The sequence below is a fragment of the Pezoporus occidentalis genome, unplaced genomic scaffold, assembly GCF_034315485.1.
Source record: "Pezoporus occidentalis ecotype Australia unplaced genomic scaffold, CSIRO_AGI_Poc_V1 ctg12, whole genome shotgun sequence".
Classification (NCBI taxonomy): domain Eukaryota; kingdom Metazoa; phylum Chordata; class Aves; order Psittaciformes; family Psittacidae; genus Pezoporus; species Pezoporus occidentalis.
In genome coordinates, this window is record NW_026912994.1 from 215,307 (window position 1) to 240,169 (window position 24,863).

The 24,863-nt window shown below is 34.6% G+C and overlaps 1 protein-coding gene across 1 annotated transcript in view; it reads left to right on the plus strand.

The window, feature by feature from the left end:
- Positions 1-24,863, plus strand: part of LOC134156941 (low-density lipoprotein receptor-related protein 1B) — a gene marked incomplete at its 5' end in the record, with an annotated part of 264,744 nt that overhangs the window by 209,618 nt on the left and 30,263 nt on the right. The window contains 6 exons of the mRNA XM_062605389.1: positions 4,111-4,334; positions 4,595-4,701; positions 7,983-8,099; positions 10,482-10,655; positions 11,136-11,261; positions 19,119-19,283. Coding sequence (XP_062461373.1) covers positions 4,111-4,334; positions 4,595-4,701; positions 7,983-8,099; positions 10,482-10,655; positions 11,136-11,261; positions 19,119-19,283 — 913 coding nt within the window. The remainder of the gene's footprint in view (positions 1-4,110; positions 4,335-4,594; positions 4,702-7,982; positions 8,100-10,481; positions 10,656-11,135; positions 11,262-19,118; positions 19,284-24,863) is intronic.

Sequence of the window (24,863 nt, forward strand, 5' to 3'; positions counted from 1 at the left end):
AAGAATACTTTCTAGTCACTTCCTCTTAATTCAAAATTATTGGAAAAAATATGATTTTCATTATAAACTATTTTTCCTTTGTCAGTGCAGGTAGTTGCTCATGAAGATTCTTGATCCAAGCCATGCAAACCTTTTTTACAAATCTGTGTGTGGAAAATGCATAGCCTGTATCTGAATATGTCTTTGATAGATTTCATTTATATTTGTGAAGTATTTATTTCTCATTGTGTTAAACTATTCAGGATATTTTCTCAGCGTTCTCTAATTCATACTCAAATGTTATTACCTTATATATATAACCGATCCGTGGGTTAATTGGTTTTATAGTGTTGCTTTAATACAGTCACTTAGATTTGGTTTTGAAAAGCTTGAGAATTCCTTACTTTTAACGCAAGTTTTTTAATGGATAACTTTTCAAAGATTACATTATAACTTTTATATCTACACTTTGATATGTAAATCAGGACAGCAAACTTGAGCAAAGTCACCTGCATTCTCAGGTAATTACATTAATGCAAAAATCCATCTCAACTGAAATTGCTCCATGGAATTAGCATATCAAGAGCCTTCCTCAAAGAATAGCTTTAAGTATCTCTTGTATTTTTCTGCAAAAAAGGGTTTAAGCTTCGTACAAATTAGAAGTATTAAAGGAAATAGTAAATATAAACTCTTCAGAGTTTGTTGACAGAGGCAGAAGAGGAATGAATTCTAATTGAGTTAAGACGGTATAAATGAATTGCTGATAACTAGTGAAGCTGTTTACTGGAATAATCCTTGGAAGAGATATATAAGTTACCTGACGTGAATATTCAAAACAAAGTGCCTTGCCATTTGAACTCAAGTGCTGTTTTTCGTGGGAAAGGACACAAAGCTGAGCTTTAAAATAATTGTACCATATAGTAGGAAGAAAAACGTAGGTTTGTAATGTATCCAGTCAATGTGTTAGCAGCTTCCTTCAGTCCCAGTGTTTGGAGAGCTTAACAAGGACCCTTAACCACTCCTTTGATATATTCACATGTATATTCACATTTGTCCCAGGGCTCAGTGAAATTCAGTGCATCACTGTGAATGGAAACAATTTCTAGACTGCTTTCTCTAAATATCACAAATTTGTGGTTTTATCTTAAAGCTATAGCTCCATATGGATTAATTTTATGTACTTAGGAAACCATCTCTTTCTAGAATCAGCTGGTTGGGATTTTAAAATGATCCTGCTAATGTAATAAAAATGATGGTTTGATGAACCATTGCATCTATTGGGCTGCTCATCTCTTGAGGAAAATTTTCTGTTTCAGCAAGTAAAAACCTCTAAGTTTTCCAGTATTATTGTTTCTGGTTTTTTTTTTCTATCGTTCTAATAATATGTCATTAGATAATGCATTTTTTTTTAATGAGGGTATTGTAAGCAACAAAAAATCATTAGTTTCCTTTTCCAGAGCAATGCCATACCAAAAATGTCAATAATGTAAATAGACAAAATATTGCTTAACACCTGCTTATGGTATAAATTACATTTGTAATTTAGTCTTACTGTGTTAAAATGCTAAGCATCAAGATGATGGGTTCCTGCTGCATGTGTGACATATTTTCTTCATTCAAAGTCAGCTTTAGGGGTGGAAAATACTTCTGTAATCTACTGTTACATCTGCATGGTTCTCAATTTCAAGCTTTTTTTTTTCTTTTTTTTACTTTCCTCTTTTGTTTCATTATAATAATCCTTTTTTCTTTTTCTTTTTTTCCTTTTTTTTTTCTAAATTCTTTATCTTTAAAACAGGTTTTACAATAGGTAGCAATTCTGATCAAAAGTCATCAGGCTGACACAGTCTTTAGTTAGACTATAATATACCATACTGTAAAAGGCAATTAGGCTTCAAACCCTTATTTTTCTAATAAGTTATAGTACATTTTATTCAGCATCAAAGTGGGCTAAAATAACTGTAGAAAGTAATAATGTGATTTTGTTCATGTATTTTTATCTGTGTTCTGTATACAAATTCATTATTCAAAATTAGCATAATCCAAATAAGCCATTAGGTAAAAGCTCATTTACAGTAAGTAATTTTCCTAGACAGTATGAGAAGATGCATAACACATCAGAAATATGATGTAGCTAGGATGAAATTTAATGAACACAACTGAGAATTACACAGCCATAGCATCAGCTAGTGGTTTTTATTCTCTTTTTTTGTGTCTTACACCAGATGGCTCCTTTACTGTTCTGGTTATATCCTTGCTCATTTGATATTTAATATGCACTGCATTATTACTAGAATTTCACTTCTGTATTGTTGAGACGAATGAAAAAGGGTCAGTGTTAATAAGCAACTCAAGCTTGTTCTGGAATCTTTTTAGGACATTCCTTTTTCTTATTTGCTTGTAGACCAGTTTTTGGGGAACTGTCTCTCACTGTACGGTAACTCCCATCATGTCCTTACCTGATACCAGAAAATGTAGTTGTACTGTCAACAGTGGTTCTTTAACAGTCCACAGAAGGACAAGGGACTGTGCTATCCATGATAGCTGCTTTCCTTTTAGAGTAATGTTGGTTCCTCCTTGTAGGCCAGTGTCATTAACCTTTTTAGTCTCCAGGTATGAGAGGCTTCTTGACACAAGTGCCTGAATATTACCCAGAATTAAAAGGAGTTTGGATTAAAAATACAATTGTGCTTATCTGCAAATACCTACATTTTTCGATATCTTGTCCTTTACATGAATGTTGCTTGGATAATGTAAAAAAAAAAAAAATGTTTTTGGTATCTCTGGAACCATATGCTACAAATATAACAAAGAATTATTTTGATTAAAAAGTGACTATGACCCTGTTTATAAAAAAAATACTGTTTTGTAAATGCAGTGATTGTTTTTGGTTCTTTAATACTCGTCGAAACAGAAAGTCAGGGCTCTGTACGTCTTTAGAGTATGCATTCTGTGACATTTTTGCAGAATAAAGGTTTACGAACAATGGAGTATCTAAATTCACCTTTGCAGTTCTATTATTTCACCTAGAGAATGAACTTTTACATTATGATTAAAATAATGTACAAATATCTTGCAGTATTAGAGAACTCTGGCACCTGAGGAAAACAAGTTATTTAGGATTTCTTCCCTGATTTTTAGTAACATAGCTTAGTAGCATTCCATTACTGCATTTGCCAAGTAATAGGCATTTTTGCTCATAATTTAACTTGATGTCGTTCTAGTTAAACAGGCAAACAATTGCATATGTATTTAGTTCATGCGGGTCTTGAATTTTTTGTTATTCTGCATTCTTGTTAGAAATAGTTAGGTAGTCCTGTTTTACAGATTTTACTCCTCTGCAGGAATTCAACTAGACTTGAGAAACTATTTATATATATTTCCTATTTGCAATATGAACTTCTATCTATAGGAACATTTATTGGGGCTAAAGACAGATACCACAGTTTATAATTTTGAAGTTACAATCAGTCAAGCCTCTTTTACATGTGAAGCTGAATATTGCACTAACTAGTTTCAATCAGTGGTGGAACACGGGAACAGTTAGCAGCAAGGGAAGAGAAACACGTAAAAAGATCCTTATAATTGCATACTAGTATTGGTCAGAATACAGGGGTACTTCACTGTGGTTTTCTAAATGCAGTGGGTTTATTTATCCTTAGCACACTGTGAGCAGCTGTACCTCAGGATGGTCTCAAGCACCATTTTTACTTAAGGCTTTGGGATGGGACATTATAGCATAGTTCTGCTTGGAGTATAATAGCTGTAGAACCTCAATTCTTGATTTTCCTTTTCTTTTGAGCTACAGTGTGTAACATTTATTTGGCTTCATTATCTGTAGTTCAAATAGTTCATGCCTAAGTGCCTTTTTCTTAATGTAGGTAGCCTTAGACTCAAGGAAGCTGTTTTAAAACAGTAACTTGTTTTTCTGCATTGAATAGAACTGTCAGCAGATCACTTAGAGCTTATCTCCTACAGATAGAATTTATGTATTTCCAATGCAGCATTTTAAGATATTTCACCACATTAAAGGTAAAAGTTACTTAACTGTAAAAAGTTACATAAATGTGTAACTTTGCAGCTGCTGTGAAAGATCATTTCCGTAAATCTAACTTAAACATCTCCTCCTTTTAGTGTCCAGAATTCAAAAGACCCAGGGGTATTGCTGTTGACTGGATTGCTGGAAATATTTACTGGACTGATCATTCCAGAATGCATTGGTTCAGCTATTATACAACTCATTGGACTAGTCTGAGATACTCCATCAACGTAGGTCAATTGAATGGGCCAAACTGTACAAGACTCCTTACAAGCATGGCAGGAGAACCATATGCAATTGCTGTAAATCCTAAAAAGGGGTATGTATGTGTCAACATTACTCTCTTTTGGCAATTCAAACAAAACTGCAGAGTAAGACAAATAAAATTATGTCTACAAATGTCTAAACTTTTTCAAGTCATTTACTTAACTTTTCTGCTCAATTTACCTGATGTAAATCAGGATCAGTTCTCTGCCATCTTTCAGGTAGTTTTAAAGGCTCATATTAATTTAGTATCAGTGAAGTGTTTTGAGGTTCTCCATAGGCATCCTGCTTATTTTTCATGTTTAATACTTTCAGGATGATGTACTGGACAGTTATTGGAGATCGCTCTCACATAGAGGAATCATCTATGGATGGTACTCTGAGAAGGATATTGGTTCAAAAGAATTTGCAAAGACCTACAGGTATACAGGTTATCCATTTTTCCTAATTACATGGCACTTCCTAACGTGTAGATTTGTTGGCTGAATTCCAGTGTCTCTGTAAAAAATAAAAAAAAAAAAACAAAACCAAAACTTTTAAAAATATGTATTCTGGTTATTCATAGGCAGTTACTAATCAAATTCTTACCTCTGTTTTCAAATGATACACCTCAATATGACTTGAACTTTCATACAAAGTTTAATGTGATGATTTTACAAAGTGAAACCAAAGGACTACATATAATCAGTTAAAATATGATTTGTTCAATAACGCTGAACAAGCGAAATCAATTAAAGGAACACCAGTTAGTGGTGAGGCACGTTTTTTAAGAAAGTATTTGAAATCTCACAGCCTATTCTAGTTACTTTCCTGAATACACTACAAAATGGTATAAAACAAGGTTTAGGTGTTCACAGAAGCAACAACTCAATTATCTCCGTGTTGTACCAAATTATTTTGAAGCTTGACAATGCATGTTGAGATCTCGTGAATTACCATTAAGACTTCATTGGCAGGATAAAAGTAATTTATACGACAAAGGAAATGATAAATCCAGAACAAAATACCTGTCTTTTAAATAGCAGCATCCTGCCTTGAAACTGCGACTGATTTGGTCCTGACCTGTTTTCTCATGCAGTATTTGATGTCTCTTCAGGCTTACAATGATAATGTGTTACTGCATTGCAAATTAGAGGTTTTCCAACTTCAGTACGCATATGTTTTGAAACATAGGCTTCTTTCAGGAGGATGCTGTCTGAATATCTCAGTGTCTCAGAAACTGCCACTGTCACAGCAACAAGTAATAATATTTTAACATTGGTCAAGCTCCATGGTAAGGTGGGCTTAAGGTGTTGTGTATGTAAATTTATCCTCATCCCTTAAAGGGGGTTATTGACAGGATTAGATTGAAATACCGGAATTTAAGGAATTACATATGTGATAAGAAAAGCTTTGAGGATAAAAAACTTATGCTCCTTAGGTAAGTAAGAAGCACAACAGTAATAATAATAAAAAAAATATGTAATAGTAAATTTAGACACTTCTGATTATTCAAATAGAAAGGCAACAGAAATTTATGTTGATCAGAGTTATTACATATTTTTTGCTGAAGTTTTTATATAAAACATTCTGAACATATCAGATCATGAGATTTGATTCTAATTGGTGGGATTGTTGTTTTTGTTTCTTAGTTTAGTTTATTGCAAGGTTATGTCCTACAGAGCCAGCCATCACTTTCGTGAACACAAAAAGGCATTTGAACATTTTCCCCCCACCTTTCTTGTTTTTTAGGTTTTTTTTTTTGGCTATCAATGTTGAATTAGTGAATTTACTAAATTTTGTAGGTAATCAACCTTACCTGAAAATGCAAGTATTTACTTCTTACCTTACCAGAAGCAGAAATGCAAAACTTTTCTTCATAGAATTTTCTTTCATATATTTTACATAGCAAAATTTCATTTAAACATTTAACCAGACCTCTACCTCCTTGCAAGGATGAACAAAATGAAGATAAAGAAAATTAGCAGTTACCAAAAGTGAGCAGTCTTTGCAAAGAGGGAATTTCAGAAACACCTCGCCACAGTATTGCATTTTCCTAACCCTTCTGCCTGAAAACACAATTGTGGCATAATTCTGTGGTTTTCTTCTGTTTCTTTGTGGTAGAAAGCAGACATTTATGGAGTTTTTGGTTTTTTTCTTGTATTTCACACAGGTCAGTGTCTTTGTAAACTGAATGCAGTGAAAGAGCCAAAGCCTTTAATATTTCCTCCCAAATGAGACTTTATTACTGTTGTTTAGATGAAGTTTAAGATTTTACTAAATGCTGTGTCCCACTGCTCTTAAATGTACTACTAAATATGTCTTTCCTATTTCAAGTAAGAGAGTGTGAGAGTTTGAGCATTTGGGCTTGATTTCACAGGATTTACATTATAACAGCTATCATAGGACTGCTATACATAAAAAACAAAATATAGATACTTTTTACATTATGTTATCTCTGATACTGTGAAAGATGCATTGAGAATGTTACTTATTTGCTATTTGAGATTTAAATATTCTTATTGAAAGGAAAAGAATAATTCAAAGCTGGAGCATAGGGACTGCTTCTAAAATACTTTCCTTTATCGGTACCATGTATCACACAGAGTTGACACCTTGTGTTTATCTTTTACCAGAAATTATTCTCATGTATGCCTGAATACCAGTGTTTCTTTTAAAGAGGGTGTTTTTTTGTTGTTGTGTTTTTTTTTTTTAATGGAGTTGCAAATGTAAGCATATTTCACTGGTCTGTACGTCATCTCTCTGTGGCTGATTAATTTATGACCTTAAGAGAAATATTTTTGCTATTATGTATAATTTCTTTTGATGTAGGTTTTCTGACTTACCTACTTATGTAAACAGAAAGAAAGATACTTTTTCCCATTCTTATTAAAAATGCACTATGACTTCAAAAGCTCAGAATTAAATTATTTTATGAAACCAGTATTTTTTCAGGCTGAAACTTTTGAGTTGACCTAAAATGGCATATTAATCTTGTAATCATCTGCTATGAAACATGGACTGCTTGATTTAACTGTTTAGTTACTGTCTGGAGGCTGGTTAGTCACATTATCTGCTATTCTCATTTGAGCTCTATCACCCTTGTGCTTTCTTTTCATATATATGTGAATATATACATCTGTCAACACTGCTGTTTAAGTCTTGCAGCATTAATGTAATTAAAATAGTTTGATTTTTAATTCCATACTAATTACTGCTTGTGAAGTATTGATTATTAGAAACCCCACAATTATATACTTGTGGAAACGGGATAGGTTAGGAAAGCTCTATGAAATCTGAATGACTTGATTTTAACACAGTCAAACTGGTGCTACTACTTGGTCAAAATGGTGCTACTGCTTAGTAATCTATTGTTGTAATAGATTTTTTTGTTTTGTTTTGTTGGTAGAGCAAATTACCAGATTAGAGTCTGTGTTTAATTTTCACCTGGTATATATCTCTACCACCTGAGGATGATGGGTCTGAAAAGGTACTGGCCTTGGAAGAGTAATTTAAAGAAAGTGAAAAACAGCAGTTGGCTCAAAGGGAAGGATAAAGCAGCAGGTGTTAAATTTTATTGTTCTTAGTTTCCAGTCATGTCTTTTCATTGTCACCATATTTTGTGTTTGTAAGAATATGAACAGCATAAAAATGTACAGTTGTAGAAAAATATTATTTGCTTTTCAGGTTTTATATACTGATCTGTACTTTCTTTTCTTTGTAGGTCTTGCAGTTGATCAGTTCAGTCAGCGTTTGTTTTGGGCTGATTTTGAATTATCTGTTATTGGCAGCGTTCTTTTTGATGGTTCTGATTCAGTTGTGTCTGTGAGCACTAAACAAGGTACAGATAGCTTTTATATAACACGATTTCTATTTTATTTTATTTTGATGAAATTTCACTCTTCAGAGAAACTATAACCAAAAAGCAGTGATTAAGTAATATTCATTGCTATGTTAGATAATACTTCAGATATTATCTAATCAGATATGTATGGTAGGATAATTTTAGCTTTATAATAATGTCACAAATTTACTTCAAGGGAACAAAGATTCAGTGATAAGTGAAAAGTTTGTTATCTAATCTGATATTTTAGGTATTATCACATAACATTGTGATTAATATTTAAACTTGGCTTCACTTGGACTTATATAGCAAGAGAAGCACTTTGATTAGCTAGAAATTAGAGCTGTCTGCATTGTGCAGGACTTGTATAGCTTATAGAAAGTGGACCTGAATAAGTTCTGGGAAAAATAATGGGTTTGGCTTTCAGGTCAGTAAGTAATCAGAGAATTCTGCTAACAGAATGTGAATGAGGAAAGTTCTTTTCATAAGAAAAGAGATTCTGGTTAAGCAAACTTTGTTTTTTATAGAATTGCATGTTGACTTTTCAAAAATTTGATAATATATATAATAATTTATGAAATTTGCTTTGAAAGAGGAAATACTAAAAAATAATAAATTTGAAAGCAGACTTTTTATGAGGATTGCTTCTGGGCAGTTGGTACAGAGTTTAATCAGGATGACATTACATTTAATGCTACTGAGTCTGTTAACTAAACATCTGGAATTCACCAGGGGAGTTTTTCACTAGGAAAAAATCTGCCATAATCCAGACTGAGCAGGACGAGATTTAAATCATCTTACTCCAGTTTAATACCGTTTTATTTCACACTTGAATCAATATACAGAGAAGTAGTCATCTCAAGAAGGATCACTTTGGGTGCAGGGATCTGACTAAAACCTTCTGTAACACTGAGCCATTCTGTACAGATGCCTGACAAGAGATTGTAGAAGAGAGTAACTCCTCCTCATGACTTTGCTTGCGCTTCCTTTGGTTATAGTATTTCATTGTGGCTTGGCTGTAGTCTGTCACAAAACACGCATTTCATACTCATGTTCAGTGTTTGTGGCTCGTACAAAGATTGACAGAGTATCCTAGATTTGTGTTTTAGTGTGTGTCAGTAGTTATTTTTATTTTAAGAATAAATGGGAGGTTATTCTTCAAGAGAGAAAAAAAGAAAACAAAACAACCATGCAGCAGTGCTACAGAATAGAAGGCATTTAAGTTGATGACTTTCAAAATATTTTATAGCATGAAAGGGGTTTTGGGTTTGTTGGGTTTTTTTATTATTATTTTTATAGCATGAAGGGCTGCCAAACACAGCAAATTTGGGGTTTATAAAAGGGAAAGTGGAATGTAGAGCCTTTGCTGCTTCCATACCTAGCATTTAATACTGAAATACAGGCTAAATAAGCAAAGTCTTCTGTTGACATTTGTAGTAACTATGGAAAAAATAGAGAAACAGGACAGAAGGAAAATTGGGAGAGATTAGACCTTGCGTAGCAACGAGACTAAATACTGCAACCCATTTGATTAAACAAGCATAAAATAATGAACTAGAATTCATAAATATTTTGTCATTGAGTATCAAGTACTGATAAGTGGAAAACAATAGGAACAAATAAAGGCTGATAATTGAATCGGAATAAATACAAGTGAAATATAAAACCGTTTTTACAGTAAATGGGGATAACAGTAGAAGCAAGGTATCACAGGGAATGATAGATTCTGTTACTTTATAGCTTCAAGTAGAGAAAAGATACATCTCTGGCAAAGAGGTTTTGGTCAGCAGCTATTGCCTTGCTATGTGGGTAAACTGAATTTCCACAGCCAGTTGTGCATGGCAAATCCAGCTATGTAGTCTAATTGATGCTTGTAGCTCTTAAAAATGAGGAACTGGTAGAGTCTTAACATTTTATTTTGCATTAATTTATAATCATTATGAATTAAAATAAGCATAGCATGAAAGCTAAACTTTGAAATACAGTAAGAAGGAGCTTAAGAAATGTTTTATCAGAATAGTTTCTTTTATGTACAGCAAAATAATCTGTTTCTTCCACGCATATTTCTAGTTCAAGTGTACATTCTCATTGGCTAGTTTTTACTGGAGATTTTCCCTGCTTTTCAATAATCAACTGGTTTCTGAAGCTGAATTGTGTAGAAAGCTAATGCAAAGCTTTAGATTTCACTTGTAGTATGAGAAGTGTTTCTTATAAGCAGACTTTTTTTTAAAGGCAATCTCTGTGGGTACAAAACAAGCTGTCTGAATAATGATGTCTTTTGGGTGGTAACTGCAGTAATGCAATTGAAGTTGTTATTATTAAACCCAAGTTGTTTACATTTGAATATATATTTGTATTTATTATTCATTTTTATTTAAGGTTTACTGCATCCACATAGAATTGACATTTTTGAAGATTACATATATGGAGCAGGTCCTAAAAATGGTGCATTTAGAGTACACAAATTTGGCAGGAGCCTTGTAGAATATCTAAGTGTGGATGTTGATAAAGCAAAAAGTGCCTTGATTTTTCACCGCTACAAACAAATGGACTGTGAGTAAGCGTAATTAATTTAAACTCAATATTGAACAAGTTCACCTTGGGGAGGTGGGAGGAGGAGGAAGTAACCAAGTTGTATAAATATGAAACAGAACCTGATTGTACAAAGTGGAAATAGATTTAGTCATATTTCTTTATATAATTTTGATTTAGATTTTTTGATGTATTTTCTCTCATTTGAAAGGACATTGGACAAATATTTGCTGAATACATGTGCCTCTAGCCACAATCAGATGAGGTTTTTTTATTACTTATTACCAATAAATTTTTTGTTACTGGAATGAATTCTGTCCTGGTTGAGTCTTGCACTGCCAGTTAAATGAGTGTGCTTGCTGACTTCAGGCTCTTGATATCCTGGTAACTAGAAGTGTATCAGAATGTCTGAATCTGATTATTTATTTTTTCCTACTTTTAGAACACAGTGTCATTCTAAAAGAAACATAAGTATTTTTAATATTTTGTGTTTTTAAACAGTGCCAAATCCATGCTTGGACCTTACATGTGAATTCATTTGTTTACTCAACCCTTCTGGTGCAACATGTGCTTGTCCAGAAGGAAAATCACTGGTGAATGGAACATGCATTGATCAGAGCCTCTTAGGTAGGTATTGGAAACTGTGTGAGAACCAAAAAATAAACAAATGGTCACTTTTTCTCACTGCAAAAGACTAGGCTGTCAGCAAGTCAAGAGTTATCTGATACAAGATGATGTTTAAAAGGGAATACGAATATATGTGGATCAAAATAAATTTGTAAAACTCTGAAGTGTTTTGGATTTCAAATTACACATTAGCCATTCAGAAGAAAAAAAAATAACCTTAAAGATCATCAAGAAACACCTCTGCTTAGACTGCAGCAATAGTCAAAATACAATAACAGCAACATAGGAAATAATAATGACGACTTTGACGTAACTGGCAAAAAAGGAAAAAAAAAAAAAACCCTGAAAGATTTTTATCTAACATTGTATCTTTCAATAACATTTATAATGACTAATATCAAGACACGTGAAAGCAGACTTTGTAAAAAACTTACTAAGTTCTTGCTAAATTCGATGGCACACAGAGGGTGTGAGGAGGAATCTTCTTTTCCAAAGAGATTATTAAATAGTCTAAAACTATTCCACTCTGAGGCCAAACCTAAGGTGGTCAGACTGGTGGAAAGGATTCTTAGTGAGCTTGACTTTTAAAAGGTTCTAGAAATCATAGAATAGGATTTCTTACGTGTATGAGAAGTCAGAATGTAGTAGGATGTTTTTCTAATATTTAATTCCAGACCTAGAAGCATAAGTAATACATTTTTTTATGAGATCCTCAGTATTAAAAATGCTCAATTTAGCAATTAATTTAATTTACCTGAAATGTCATTATTCTTTGGAGGAAATCTCACCTATTTATACTGCCTAGTCTTTAAATCTTAGTGGTTTATGATGTAGTATTAATGAAATAAAACTATCCTGTCCAGCAGCATTCCTTCTTCTAAAGATATTTAAGAATATTTTAGAGAGTAAAACTGTACTAGGAAAATTGTACTAGAGAACAAACAGTTAATGGTTTTTGCTTATGTAGATGTACATTGTATGGAACGTATTTACAGTGCTAACCCAACTTTTATACGTACTACACCATGCTGTCAAAAATAGAGGAAATAAAGCTTTATTACTGTGCACTCTTCACTGAATACCTATCAATGCACATATATGTAATAGTTATACAAGTATATAAAGTAGTTTACAGCTGGTTTACAACAGTTTCCACTGTTAGGGTAGAAGTGATGCTACTGAAATAGATGTAATAGAAAACATTAGTATACATTTCTAACAAGGTTTCTAACTCTTGAGACAAACCAGTCTCAATATTTTGTCTTCAAAGAACGACCTGCCTGCGAGCCCCTCCATATGTCAACTCTTGGTTCATCTGAGATGAATTCTTGTCAAGATTTTCTGCTGATACAATACCACCTAAAGTATTTCAAATGGCCCATAGTTACTACTTTGGTGTTGAAGAAAGGACATAAAAGAATATTGTTTTTCACTGGTGATTGGTGGTGATTTGAACCCATCATTTCAGTAATGCTACAGTTTTACTAGTGGGGCAAAGGATTATGTCATTGTATAGTTTTGAGGAAATTATGTTTCTATTAAAGATCTGAAGAAGCTTTTAAATTATTTTCACTATGGGTTATAAATTTTTATGGATAGACAGAAAATGCCTAGAGAAGCATTTTTAATGTATTGCTAAATTTCAGTATTGTCCCACAACTGTTATACTTGTTTAAATGGCTGCTGAAATAGTGTTTCTTAGTTTTCTGATTGCAATTATATTTCAAGTAGGTTGCTAATAGCCTGCAAGCAAAAGACAAGTAAAGTTCTAATCCAAGTTCTTTTCCTTTAGGAGTTTATGCAATATGGGACACCTAAAAAAAAAAAAATCTTGCAAAAATTTCTTAGGAAATGCTAGAAAATATATATTAAATATTCCAAGCCATATTCATTCAGCTTGTTTTAATCTAGCATTATATTTCCTTCATTGTCTCAGAGCATTTTTGGCACAGTTAATGGATGTCAGTAACCAAAACCAGCAACTCCTGCCTTACATGGCTGTCAAAACCTGTATATTGTAGAAGAGTTACCTTACAATCCAAAGGGAGTTTATATAGGTGGGTTTTTTGTTTGCCTGCAGTAGAATACTGATTCAAAGTCAATTTAAATATTCCTGTTGATTTTGGTTGTTGTCTGGTTTGTGTCTAAAAGCATGAAATCCAGAAATTTTTATTATTTGAGACATGAGGATCTGTGAAACACATTTTAACTGATATATTAATTTAGCTTTGTAAGTGAGTTTATCATAATCCAGTATTGGTATACTAGATAGGTTACAGTAATTTACATATGTTGTATGTTATGAGTTCAAAAACATACTATCGCTAATTTACACATCTGAAAACTCAAAGTTTTTAACTCTGTCTCAGTGGACATCATTCATTTAGCAATAGTAGTGAGCTGTACTAGTTGTTTCATATTTGCACAGTAGCTATTTCAAGTTATGAAAGAAGATTTTTAATGTCACAAATGAGTAGTAATTGTGGATATCAAGAACTAGTGTGAGTAAATTGTACTTTCTGAATGATATATAATTGAAGTTACAATAGTCAACAGTAGTATATTGAACAGTAGTATATTGAACTTTTTAGTGTCTTTTAAATGGTTTGGGTCTTAAAATGCAGTAAGGAAGCTAGTAGTAGATTTCCGTGACTTGACAGAGTCAAAATGGGACATCCATCTCCACTTCCCATTCATCTTCAGTAGTGCCCCCAGGAGAGTCTATGTTTGAAGATTCTCTTTTGACAATGCATATGTCTCTATCCTTTTGAAAAATGCCTTCAAGCAAATAATGATTGTTTGCAACATTATTATGACATTCTTCGTTTTGGTCGTTTTTGGCATGACTATTGTAAAGACACCTTGCATGCTTCGTATAAGTTCTTAGTACTCTGTTTACCTTAAGGTTGGTGACTGGGAGGTAATCCCAGTCTCGCTCTTTTTCTTTAGACTGTATCCCACAAAATTACTAGTCATGTTCATTGGATTGTTGGGGGGGTCGGGGTGAGGTGGCAGTTAAAGAAAGAATACTGAGCTAAGTCTTGAAATTCTGCATAAAATAGTACTACCGGCTTGATTCATTGATTTTTCTTCATAAGTCCTAGATGAGGAATTCTAAATATTGAATCCTCAGGGGCTTTCTGTAAGACTCAGTTCAGATTGCTTCTACATCTGTTTCACCAGCATCTCACGCAACTGCTGAGAAACAGCTTTTGGGTTTGATTTGGCTTTTTCAAGCAAGACTTATCACAACATGCATGTTGTATCATTCAGAATGTTTTTATAATAAAATTAAAGCAAGTTCCTATGTGTTCTTAGATAAACTTACATCTCATTTCTCCTTAGATGATTATAATTGACAAAGCATAGTTCATTTGTGTTTTATTTATTGACTACAGCAGCCCCTGACTTTCTCAGTTTAGAAGATACCTTTTAGTTTTCAAATGGATAGAGTACCACCTAATTTTCCTAAGAGAGACCACTGGATTTGCATCTGATAGGTTTATTGCATCTAATTGTCTGTAACGCAATGAACTTCAAAACTTACCAAGAGGATGAAAATAGACATGTGCTGGAGGAAGACAGTGTGTGCCACAGCTGAGTGAGCAAAAGTAATGAACACTTCGATGAGTTTCCATATTCCAGAGCTGCATGTTTATCACTTTCATTTTAAGAGGGAATATTTGTGCTCTCTTGGCTGAATGAAAAGCCTGAGAAAAATTCCAGACTCAGATCTGATGTTGCTTATGAAAAGAGAAGAAACATTTAATTTATCATGGTGCATCATGGACAGCACATTTCTATGGGGACTTGCCCACTCACACTTAGATGGCAGACCAGGTGCTTCAGCTGGGTATGTAGAGGTTAATCCTTGTGTACCTTCTTTTTCACCCACAAAGTCTGCCTCAGGGAGCTGTACTAGCAGAAGCTATGGCAGTTCAATCGATGCTATCTTCTTGGGTTTTGTCCTGCTTTCAGCCTTTAGACATGAAATAGAACAGCCTTCACGCAGAAATCTGCTTCTGGGTTGGAAAAAAACTGTTGTTTACAGCAGTATCTTCTGTATTTACAAAAGGGTTACCGTTGGGACTGATATTTCCCAGAGCAGAAGAAAATGGGTTACATTGCAGCAGGTGTTGGTTAGTTTTTCTCACTGTGCATCCTTTACTTAGCTCTTCTCTTCCATTTATCTTTGTAAAGAAAACAGTTTAAAAAGAAAATAAATCTGAAGGGAGAACAAAGAAGACGATCTTACAGCTTTCAGGCAAAATTTGGGATTACACATTGTTCTAACAAATATCAGCATATGGAAAACTGGCAGATAGTAAGGCCCTCACCTGGAGGGACCGGAACGTTTATGCAACCTTAATGTAACGTTAGACCTCTGCATTTGGAAGAATGACCTACACCCTAGTCTGAAGCATAGGCAAGAACAAATGTGTTTATGCCCCATGAGTTGAGTATTTTCCACTGTTGGAAGGGAAACTGATCTTGTCCCAAAGAATGTAGTTCACGATCCTTGTACTCTGTAATGTCATCTCTCCATTTAACTGCCTAGACCGGAAATCAGTGGATATTTCAAAGCGAAAAAAGTATCAAACTGTAAGATTCATTTTTCTCAAGAAAGAAAGGGTTGTTACAGAAATGCCAACAAGAGATGTGTGCTTGTATGATTGGAGGGATAGGAATGGAATATCAAAAAATTGAATGAGTGAAATAAAAAAACCACAGTAGAGTTTACAAGGCATTCTGTGTAAGATTTCCCTTTACCTTCACATAAAGGAAGGAGTCACAGGTGGAGCAGAAATCTATTAATGATTGTGTCAAACAGTCATATCAAGAAGAAAAACTGCAAATCAAAGCTATTTGAGTCTTTATTGGAGGTATATTAAGATCTAAATAGGCAAATCAAGGCAGCTGAAGACCACATAGCCAGGGTAGGAGAGAATACATGACCTATGCCCTATCTTTCCTTTCATGTTAGTGCTATCAAATAGCTAAGAGTAGACTAGGAGACTAGATCCAATAGACTAGGAGTGGGATAACAAGTGAAGTGATTTACTGCTGTAATTTCAGAAATGAAGAGTAGCTGAGGGGTCTTTGAGTCCAAGTTCCAGCAAGCTCAAAGCAGTATTGAATTGACTCCAGATTGAAACTTTCTCAATTTATTTATTTTTAAATTTTGTTCCAAGATTGGGTACTTAGTAGAGCTGTTCCGAGCTCTTCTTGGAGAGGCCTTTATTCAGTAATTCGCATTAAGAGTATTCACCTTTTTGTATCAATTCTTCTGTGGTTTTCTCCTGTATTATTATTCTTCCTATGGAACCACTCTGCTCGTGTCTCCCATACAAAAGAATCTGATCCTTTTTTGTACTTAGTTGATGTGAATCAGCAAGATTGTATTTACCTTCAGGCAACAAAGCAGCAGCATTAAAACCCCTATATTGTTAAAAGTTTACCGTAGTATTTTAAAACTGGCTTGTCTATTAAATCTTTCAATCCTCCTTCTTAGCTTATTTAGAGTCCAAAATTGTTGTAGTAACTTTTCTCTTTTTCACATTAGATTTGTGTTGAAACTCTTGAATTTAATATGTTTTACAGAGAACAAAATGAAAGACAATTTTTAATAATCTTATGATGACAGAAAATATTACAAACATTTAATGTTTTTTTCAGGAACCTTCTCAGTTGAACATTATGTTAAGTTATAACATATATTGCATTTTAAAAGTGTGACCTGAGTGTCCCAACTTTAAAAGTCAATTTGATTAGAAAATTGCTACTGTGGGCTATTTTTTTGTCTCAGTATATTTTCCTGAAAATATGAAAGCATATATTTCTTGGTATGGTTAGGGTAACTTTCAAGTTTGTAGTTCATGTTTTATAGTTCTAAATATGCTTTTTGATTACTCTGTTTTTCTCTTGAAGTCATAGCATGTCATCATTTCATAATTTCTTCTTTTTAATTTCATATATTAATTTTGCAGAATTGATCTAGAGAAGAAATACCACATTTTTGATGTGCTATCAGAAAGGTTCATAAAAATGTGCACTTGTCAATACTTCAGTATGATTTATCCCATCTTTACCAGGTTCTGCTCTATGACTAATGATAAGTAAAACAGATAAGTAAAACAAAAATAAACCTTCTCTCCAATAAGATGTGCTACATAATCTATTTAAACAACTTCTATAATGAGTAACTGAAGAATGGTTCATGGAACATCAAAGGATTTAATGAACCACCCAAATAAATAAAACATGGAGGCATCCTCAAACTCCCAAATATAAAGTAGCTTTGTTACAGCACAAGTATATATGCAGGGTAGATATCAAAAAATTGAACACATACAGTATTTCATTTTTTCATTGTAAAACAACCTAAATAGTCATGTGCCACTCAGTCCCCACAAGAAATTTTAGATTTCTTGTTTAGTTTCAGCTTAAGAGAGGTGCAGTTCCCTGAGCAATGATGACCACTTCCCAGAGGTTTTTAAATAGGTTTGATCCCAGGTTACATGTCTGCATCTTGGAGCTGGCTGTCAATGGAGGCAAGAAAGAGAAATTATATCTGATGTTCTTAAATTTTGCATTTACAAAACAATGCATTTCTTTAAAGAACAATGAGTTGGTGTGCCTGTGTCAGTCAATGTTAGAGCTCAACAAGTATGGGACAAATGGGAGCCTTGGCTCTTTTCAATTAGCCAGTTAACTAAAACAGTAATTCAGCAAAACATCTGCAGCTGGTGGATATATTACTGAAGAGTTCTTAGTGTTTGTGGTACCCCTTTTGTGGAAAGCCATGTATGCTCAAATGCTGAATTATTTAGGAAGCAGTCTGGCTTTGCAGGATTTGTTTTGCTGTGTGAAAAATGAAAGGTCTTATTGCCAAAAATATGTTTCGGGCTGGAAAGATGCTTGTTTATTTCCTTAGGATTACAGTTATTTGGATGTTTGAGCATTTTGTATGTGCTAGTGTATAATTAATGTCTTATTGGTGTCATTGAATGATTTTATATCTTGTTCACTGAAATGAGTAGAGATTTACTTTTCAAAGTGTTTCCAAGACAGGCACAATTCTAACTGCAAAATAGTTTCATAGAAAGATTGAATCTGGCCTACTCAGAATTTGTGTCACCTCATACCTCACAGCTAAAACAGTGGCACTGCTGTTGTAAACACTTGGTGAATGCAAAGCATCTCAGTGATTTTGCCGACTGAGCAATATGAGAAAAATGATCAGAAAATATAATTTACAAGCAACAAGTTAGTATGGAACTATATTTTTTGAGGAGAGTTTAAAGGCTGAATATTATTATATTTTGGATAGGGTTTAGTTAAGAAGGGTGTTACTTAATAGAGACACTGGAGGAGGGATCAAAAAAAAATAAAATAAGGGTGAGGTCACCAGAAAATGACTTGGGAGATTCATTTTTTCATTTCTTTAACTAAGAATGACATCTTCTAACCAGAAGGGGGGGGGGGGGGGGGGGGGAGTTGGAACTGAATGATCTTTAAGGTGCCTTCCAATCCAAACTATTCCATGATTCGGTGAAGCATAACTACCATGCAGAGGCTCCCACTTTGGTAGGGTGCAAGCTCCCAGCCATGCTGTACAAGGTAGCGCAGCCCCCACTGCCTGTAGCTCTTGAAAGCCTTTCCAGTGCTTATGGTCTCCTAAGCGTATAATTTTTTTGTAGCACAGTAGAAACAGAAGTGATAGTTTACTTTCTCCATTTTGAAGAGTGATTCCCCCAGCTCCATTGATGGAGATCATTTAAGATGCAAGGTTCTGTTTTGCCCATTACATGAAATTGGATTGTTGAAAAAACCTCTATGTATGTGTTCTTGCTGCAGCTGATAGCTGTAAATTAACCTGTGAAAATGGAGGAAAGTGTATTATAAATGAGAAGGGGGATCCCCGATGTCACTGCTGGCCAAGTTACTCTGGTGAAAAGTGTGAAACTAATCATTGCTACAATTACTGCCAGAACGGAGGAACCTGTGGAGCCTCTCTCCTAGGTAAATATTTCTGAGCAGCTGTATCTTACTATTATACTTGCCTTAATTAAAATGTTTAAATTTGTTCCTTGTTTGTGATATTTTTTCTCCCTGTAACTTACTTGCTTGTACTTAAACCATGTGCGAAATAGCAGTATAGACCGTATATGTACTTCATAATCATTAGTACTTTTCATTTGTGTGTCTTGGTGTTTTAGATGAATTAAGCTGCATTCCAGAAGGGGAGCATATAAGTAAGCATTCAGTATAAAGATGCAAACCTTGCAGTGTAGTAATGGAATTGTAAAACATAAGATCCAGTCAAACTATGTCTGGAACAATTCCACACATCTCGTTTTCTCTTTATCTCGGTTCTCTCTCTAAACTGTTTTGTGCATACACAGGGATATTTCCTTAAATTACAGAGTTGTGTGACCTCAATCTTTTACCTTCGTCTTACTGGAATTTGTGGAATAGGCATTTTACTCGTCTAATTCTCAGGGAGATTTGGTTGATCAGAACTCAGATCTTTTGTTTTCCTGAAAGAATTTAAAAATGCATCTCTTATCTTCAGGGAGATTATCCTAGCTGTCAAAAAGTGGGTATTTGACAGTTGATCTTTGTCCCTAATACATAAGCTGTTGTAGCATGTATAATGCAATCAGTGTTTGGGCTAGAGAGGGAAAGTGTGATAAGAAGTAGTCTAAAATTTAGTAATTCTGTGAGAAAGGAGGAGATAAATTCTGTTTTCTGCTCCAAGGAATGTTTAAATATTGATTCAAATTAGAAGACCTGAATTAGAGTTTGCTGCCTAGTCTCTTCTCAGAAGCCTGTCAGCTGCTGAATATGGTGTGAATCATTTTTGCCCTGTGCGATGAAGTGATCAACACTGATCTCTGACAGAAAAGTACAAACACCTGACTTTTAAAAGAGGAATTTGTAACTGTTTAGCACAGAGAGAGCTCCCTGTAAGGAAGAGTTATGTTTCTTAGCCTCTGTGACAGAGGGAGCTTAGATCTTAAATATTTTCCTCATCACTGCTTACTAATTAACTTTAGCTTATGTAATTTAGTAGTTTTGCTTCACTTGCTGCCTTCTCTGGAACCTCATTTATTGAGATGTGGTGGCAAAAATCTAAGTGAATGCAAATCTAATAACCTGTTGTATGCCAAAAAGGATTTTTCAGTTCTGATTATTTGAGGGTTAATAATGTTCATAGTTGACATCAGTAACAATAACTCAATATTAGAAAATGAAAATGACTTGTATTGAAGTTCATTAATTATACTTGAAAGTGATTCTAGCAGCTGATGGAGCTATTGACACAAATGATGAGCAGAGATTTTTGTCAGTAAGTGAAATCAATGCATGCTTAGTGAGGACATGCAATTGTATGAAAGTAAGTCCTGGATGACTTAAATGACTTGCAGAACTTCCTTGTCATGTGAAGAGAGGATGTTTATTCCCACATCTTTATATGTCTGGCACTTAATTGATTCTGTTGTGGGGTTAAAAGGCTTCATAAAATTAATAACTTAACTCCTAGAATTTAGCTCCATTCTGAATCCTGCAGAGACCCCAGGGGTTTATTTAATCCTTTTCTTCTGGCATTAGCCGTAGGGTTCACTCACTTCCAGCAGCTCATTTTTTTCTTTACCAGGCAGCTAGCAGTTGCCTTGCTTACACAGCTGTGCTATCACCTGGATATTTTTATTTTTTATTTTCCTGCTAAATCCAGGCTCTGAAATCTCTCAGCCTTGCTGAAATAAGTAGTGTAGTAGTTTTTTTCACTGCTCCTTCTAAATAGTTAATAATGGCCTAGCTGCTACAGAGGGTCTGGAGATGCAGCCATTAGCCTTACTTCTGCTGGTTTTAGGCAGGATAATGTGCCTGCACCAAAAACACAGCAGGAGAGCCAGTATGGGTATCTCCATAGTCCACGTTTCATTGTTCAGTTGTGATTTTTGGGAATACAAACCTTCAACTGCAACTAAAGGTTACTGTACCACATATGGCCGAAGTGTGCCAAGCCATTATGAACTAAGAGTAACACAGAACTGGTTCTGATGACTCTAACTCATACTTGCAGATAGAAATATGCTTCTGCTGTGCTCTTTCCTAGTTTCATCAAATTTTTAAAACTCATATTTCAAAATAGCCAGATTTCCTATCTGCTGTTTCCAACTCTTGAAGGTAACCATGCCTTGAAGCTTTTGCCATAACTTTCATGTGCTGGAGCTGTGGAAAATGACTGCATATCTTTCTAAATCAATGTGAATCCATCCAGCATTCCAGATAAAATTTTCAAATTGATCCACATCTCATCTTCCTTGCATGCCTTGCTCTTGGACCCTGTAAATATTCTATTAAGAAGAAATCTGTATTTCTTATTAGACTGTATTTCTTATCTATATCAGGCCATAAATAGTGTGTTACTGAGGTAAACTAGCATGTAAGTGAGATGTCCCCTTATCCTAGTTTAATCTAATCCATGATGTACTAAGACCATTATAAATCTTACAGAAGGAAGCTAAACTGGACTTCCCAAAAGCATTGAAAGTTGTAATTAAGTCAACAAAGCTGAATTTCTCAGCAACAACTATTTCCTCTTTCCAGTCAAATACAGCACTGTGCAAAGCATGTCATTCACTTACTGCATTCAGTGAGTACATGTTTAGCTGCAGGGGCTGTGCAAATCTTTCGCAGTTTGGACTGAGGGTGTGAAATCCAAAGCAGAGCAGCAGTCATTCACGCACATCCTTCGCGTTGTCTCAGGCTTCAAGGCATAGTTGCTCTGCTTTGTCAGGTTCATATGAGAGTCATTAATGTATGCTACTTTATTCATCCACATCGCTACATGTAGGAATAAAAAGTTTCTCTATTACCAGCAATTGCTCAGTTTTTCCTTACTTATTGTAGAACAGTATCAGCACATACCACTTTCTGTACTACAGTGCTCACAACCAGATCCTCCAAAAGCTTTTGATCTATTATACAATAGGCTCATCAAACTGTTATGCTAAACTGTGCAATCAGGTTGTGCCTGTTTTGCCAATTTTATGTCTTTTTTTCTTTTTTTTCCTTTTTTTTTTCTTATTAATTTTTGTTCAAAATGAAGCTTTTCCTTCTGGAAGTTGCAGAAGCTATATGTGTGCAAGTGCCAATCCAAATCCTGTCTGCAAGTTATAAATGACCTGTAATAATTTCAGCTTGCTTGACTCTTTCTTAGAAGCTCTGATTGCCCTCATTAATTCTGATATATTATTCAACCCAAACAGCTTTGATGCTGTCTGTCTAATGAGTGTCATTCTACACATATGCCCTTCAGAAAGCTTTGGGACTGCCAGTAATTTTAAGGAGATGAGCTTCTGAGAGTTCCCACTCCTGGGAGGCTTTCCTAGGAGTCAGAAGCCCTACTCTTGGCTTCTGGCTTAAAAAACGAGGAGGAGATATCCTGACAACAAACTTTTCATCATATTCTGATGTCAATAAAATGATCCAGCATGTGAAATACTCTTCTAGTGAGTGTGTGTGTTCTAGTCAATGTGTAAATGCTGTTCTCTTTCACTACCTAATGCATAATAGCAATGTGATAACTAATTAAGTAAATTGCAGAGTATTACTCATTTTTTAAAACAGGACTGTGCTAAATCTTCACTGGATGTGTTAAGTTGCAGAACCTCATTATCTGCACACAAATGTTAATTTGTTAAACAAATCCCACTGGCAATTCAGGGATTAGTCACTGTTGGTTTATTCACTGCTAAACCTTTTGGCAAATTCCTATGTTAACATTATATAGCTAAAGATTGGGGCAACTTTAATTAAAATTTGTAAGTTTCTGACAGTTGTATTGAAATACAATAATTGGACAGAGGAAAATATCATCAGTTAATTAAAAGTACGTATCTGAGACATGTAATTAAAAGTTTGGGGTATAATAATGAACACTTTCCAGTAGGCCAAATTTATGGAAATTTGCAAAAAAAAAATTAGTTACCATAAAAATGCACTTACTTTCTCCTTATGGTCTTAAGTGAAAATGCTGGAGCAATAGTTTACAAAATGTCTTGAAAACAATAACTAGATCTAACTAGTTTACAAAATTAGATGAATACACATTTGTACTGTGGTTACAGTATGAAGAGCATATCTAACCGTATAGAATTGGTGGTTTGTATCAAAATGAGTAAAAAATTCTTTCTACTAAATGATAAAATGTTCTTCAAAAAATTATTCTAGGTAAAGTAGATATTATTTTATATTATATATAAAAATATCTCTATATTTGGTTATATATATTAATATATATTATATTTATATTTCATAAGCAAAAGAAGTTGATTTTGGAACATGATGGCACATAATTATGACACTGGCAGTGAAGAACTTCTCTGCTTTGCTAATGTCATATCATTCCCAATAGTCTCAAAGGGGGATGCTACATTATTTTCTTACCAGGACAGGGACTGTGGGGAGGGGCAAGAGCTGGTATTTAGCCAGATGTGAAGGACAGCTGGTCTGTCTGGCCAGTGCACAGCTGATCTCAGGGTACCCACAGAAGCACTACAACCAGCCTTGTTAAGAGGGGCCTTTGAGACTATTCTAGTATACTTAGAGATTGTTCTTTTCTCACTGTTTTTCACAACATGGAGACAATGTATATATATTGAGATTGATCTCAATCAGATCACTTCCTAATTATGTACAGTAATACAGGTTCTCTCCACTTAATGGAGCAAGTCCAGAGGAGGCCTTGATGATCAGAGGGTTGGAGCACTTAGGAAAGTCTGAGAGAGTTGAGCTTGTTCAGCCTGGAGAAGAGAAGGCTTCAGGGAGACCTTAGAGCAGCCTTTCAGTACCTAAAGAGGGACTACAAGAAAGCTGGGGAGGGACATTTTGCAAGAGCATGTAGGGATAGGACAAGGGGGAATGCCTTTAAACTGACAGAGGGAAGATTTAGATTAGATATTAGGAAGAAGTTCTGTACTTCTGAAGGTGACGGTGGTGAGGCACTGGCACAGGTTGCCCAGAAAAGCTGTGGATGTCCCATCCCTGGAAGTGTTCAAAGCCAGCTTGGACAGGGCCTTGAGCATCCTTGTTTAGTGGAAGGTGTCCCTGCCCATGGCAAGGGGGTTGCAACTAGATGATCTTAAGGTCCCTTCTAACCCAAACTATTCCATGATGATGTTTCTATGATATTGTTGGTTTGGTAAAGTTAATTACGGTTCACAGAAATTAATTATTGTGATTCCTACAAGCTGCTGATAATTACTCCAGAAGACATGATATTACATATAGTAGGCTGTTACTCTGCCGCACTATTTTCTTTAACAGTGACATCAAGGGAAACATGCAGTTTAAATTCACACACAAAAACTTAAACACGCGCATTGCTGGTAGTGAATTTACCATTGGCCGGAATAAGTAATCTGTGTCTTGGTGCATTCATCTGGATGATGTTGTTTTTCAAAACTTTCAGAAAGCTGTCAAAAATAGTGCTTGTTTCCCTATTATTTTTTAATTTTAATTGCAAAATAACATATGCAGTCATGCAAAATACATGGTGTTTCTCTATCGTTTAGGGAATAGCATGAATCA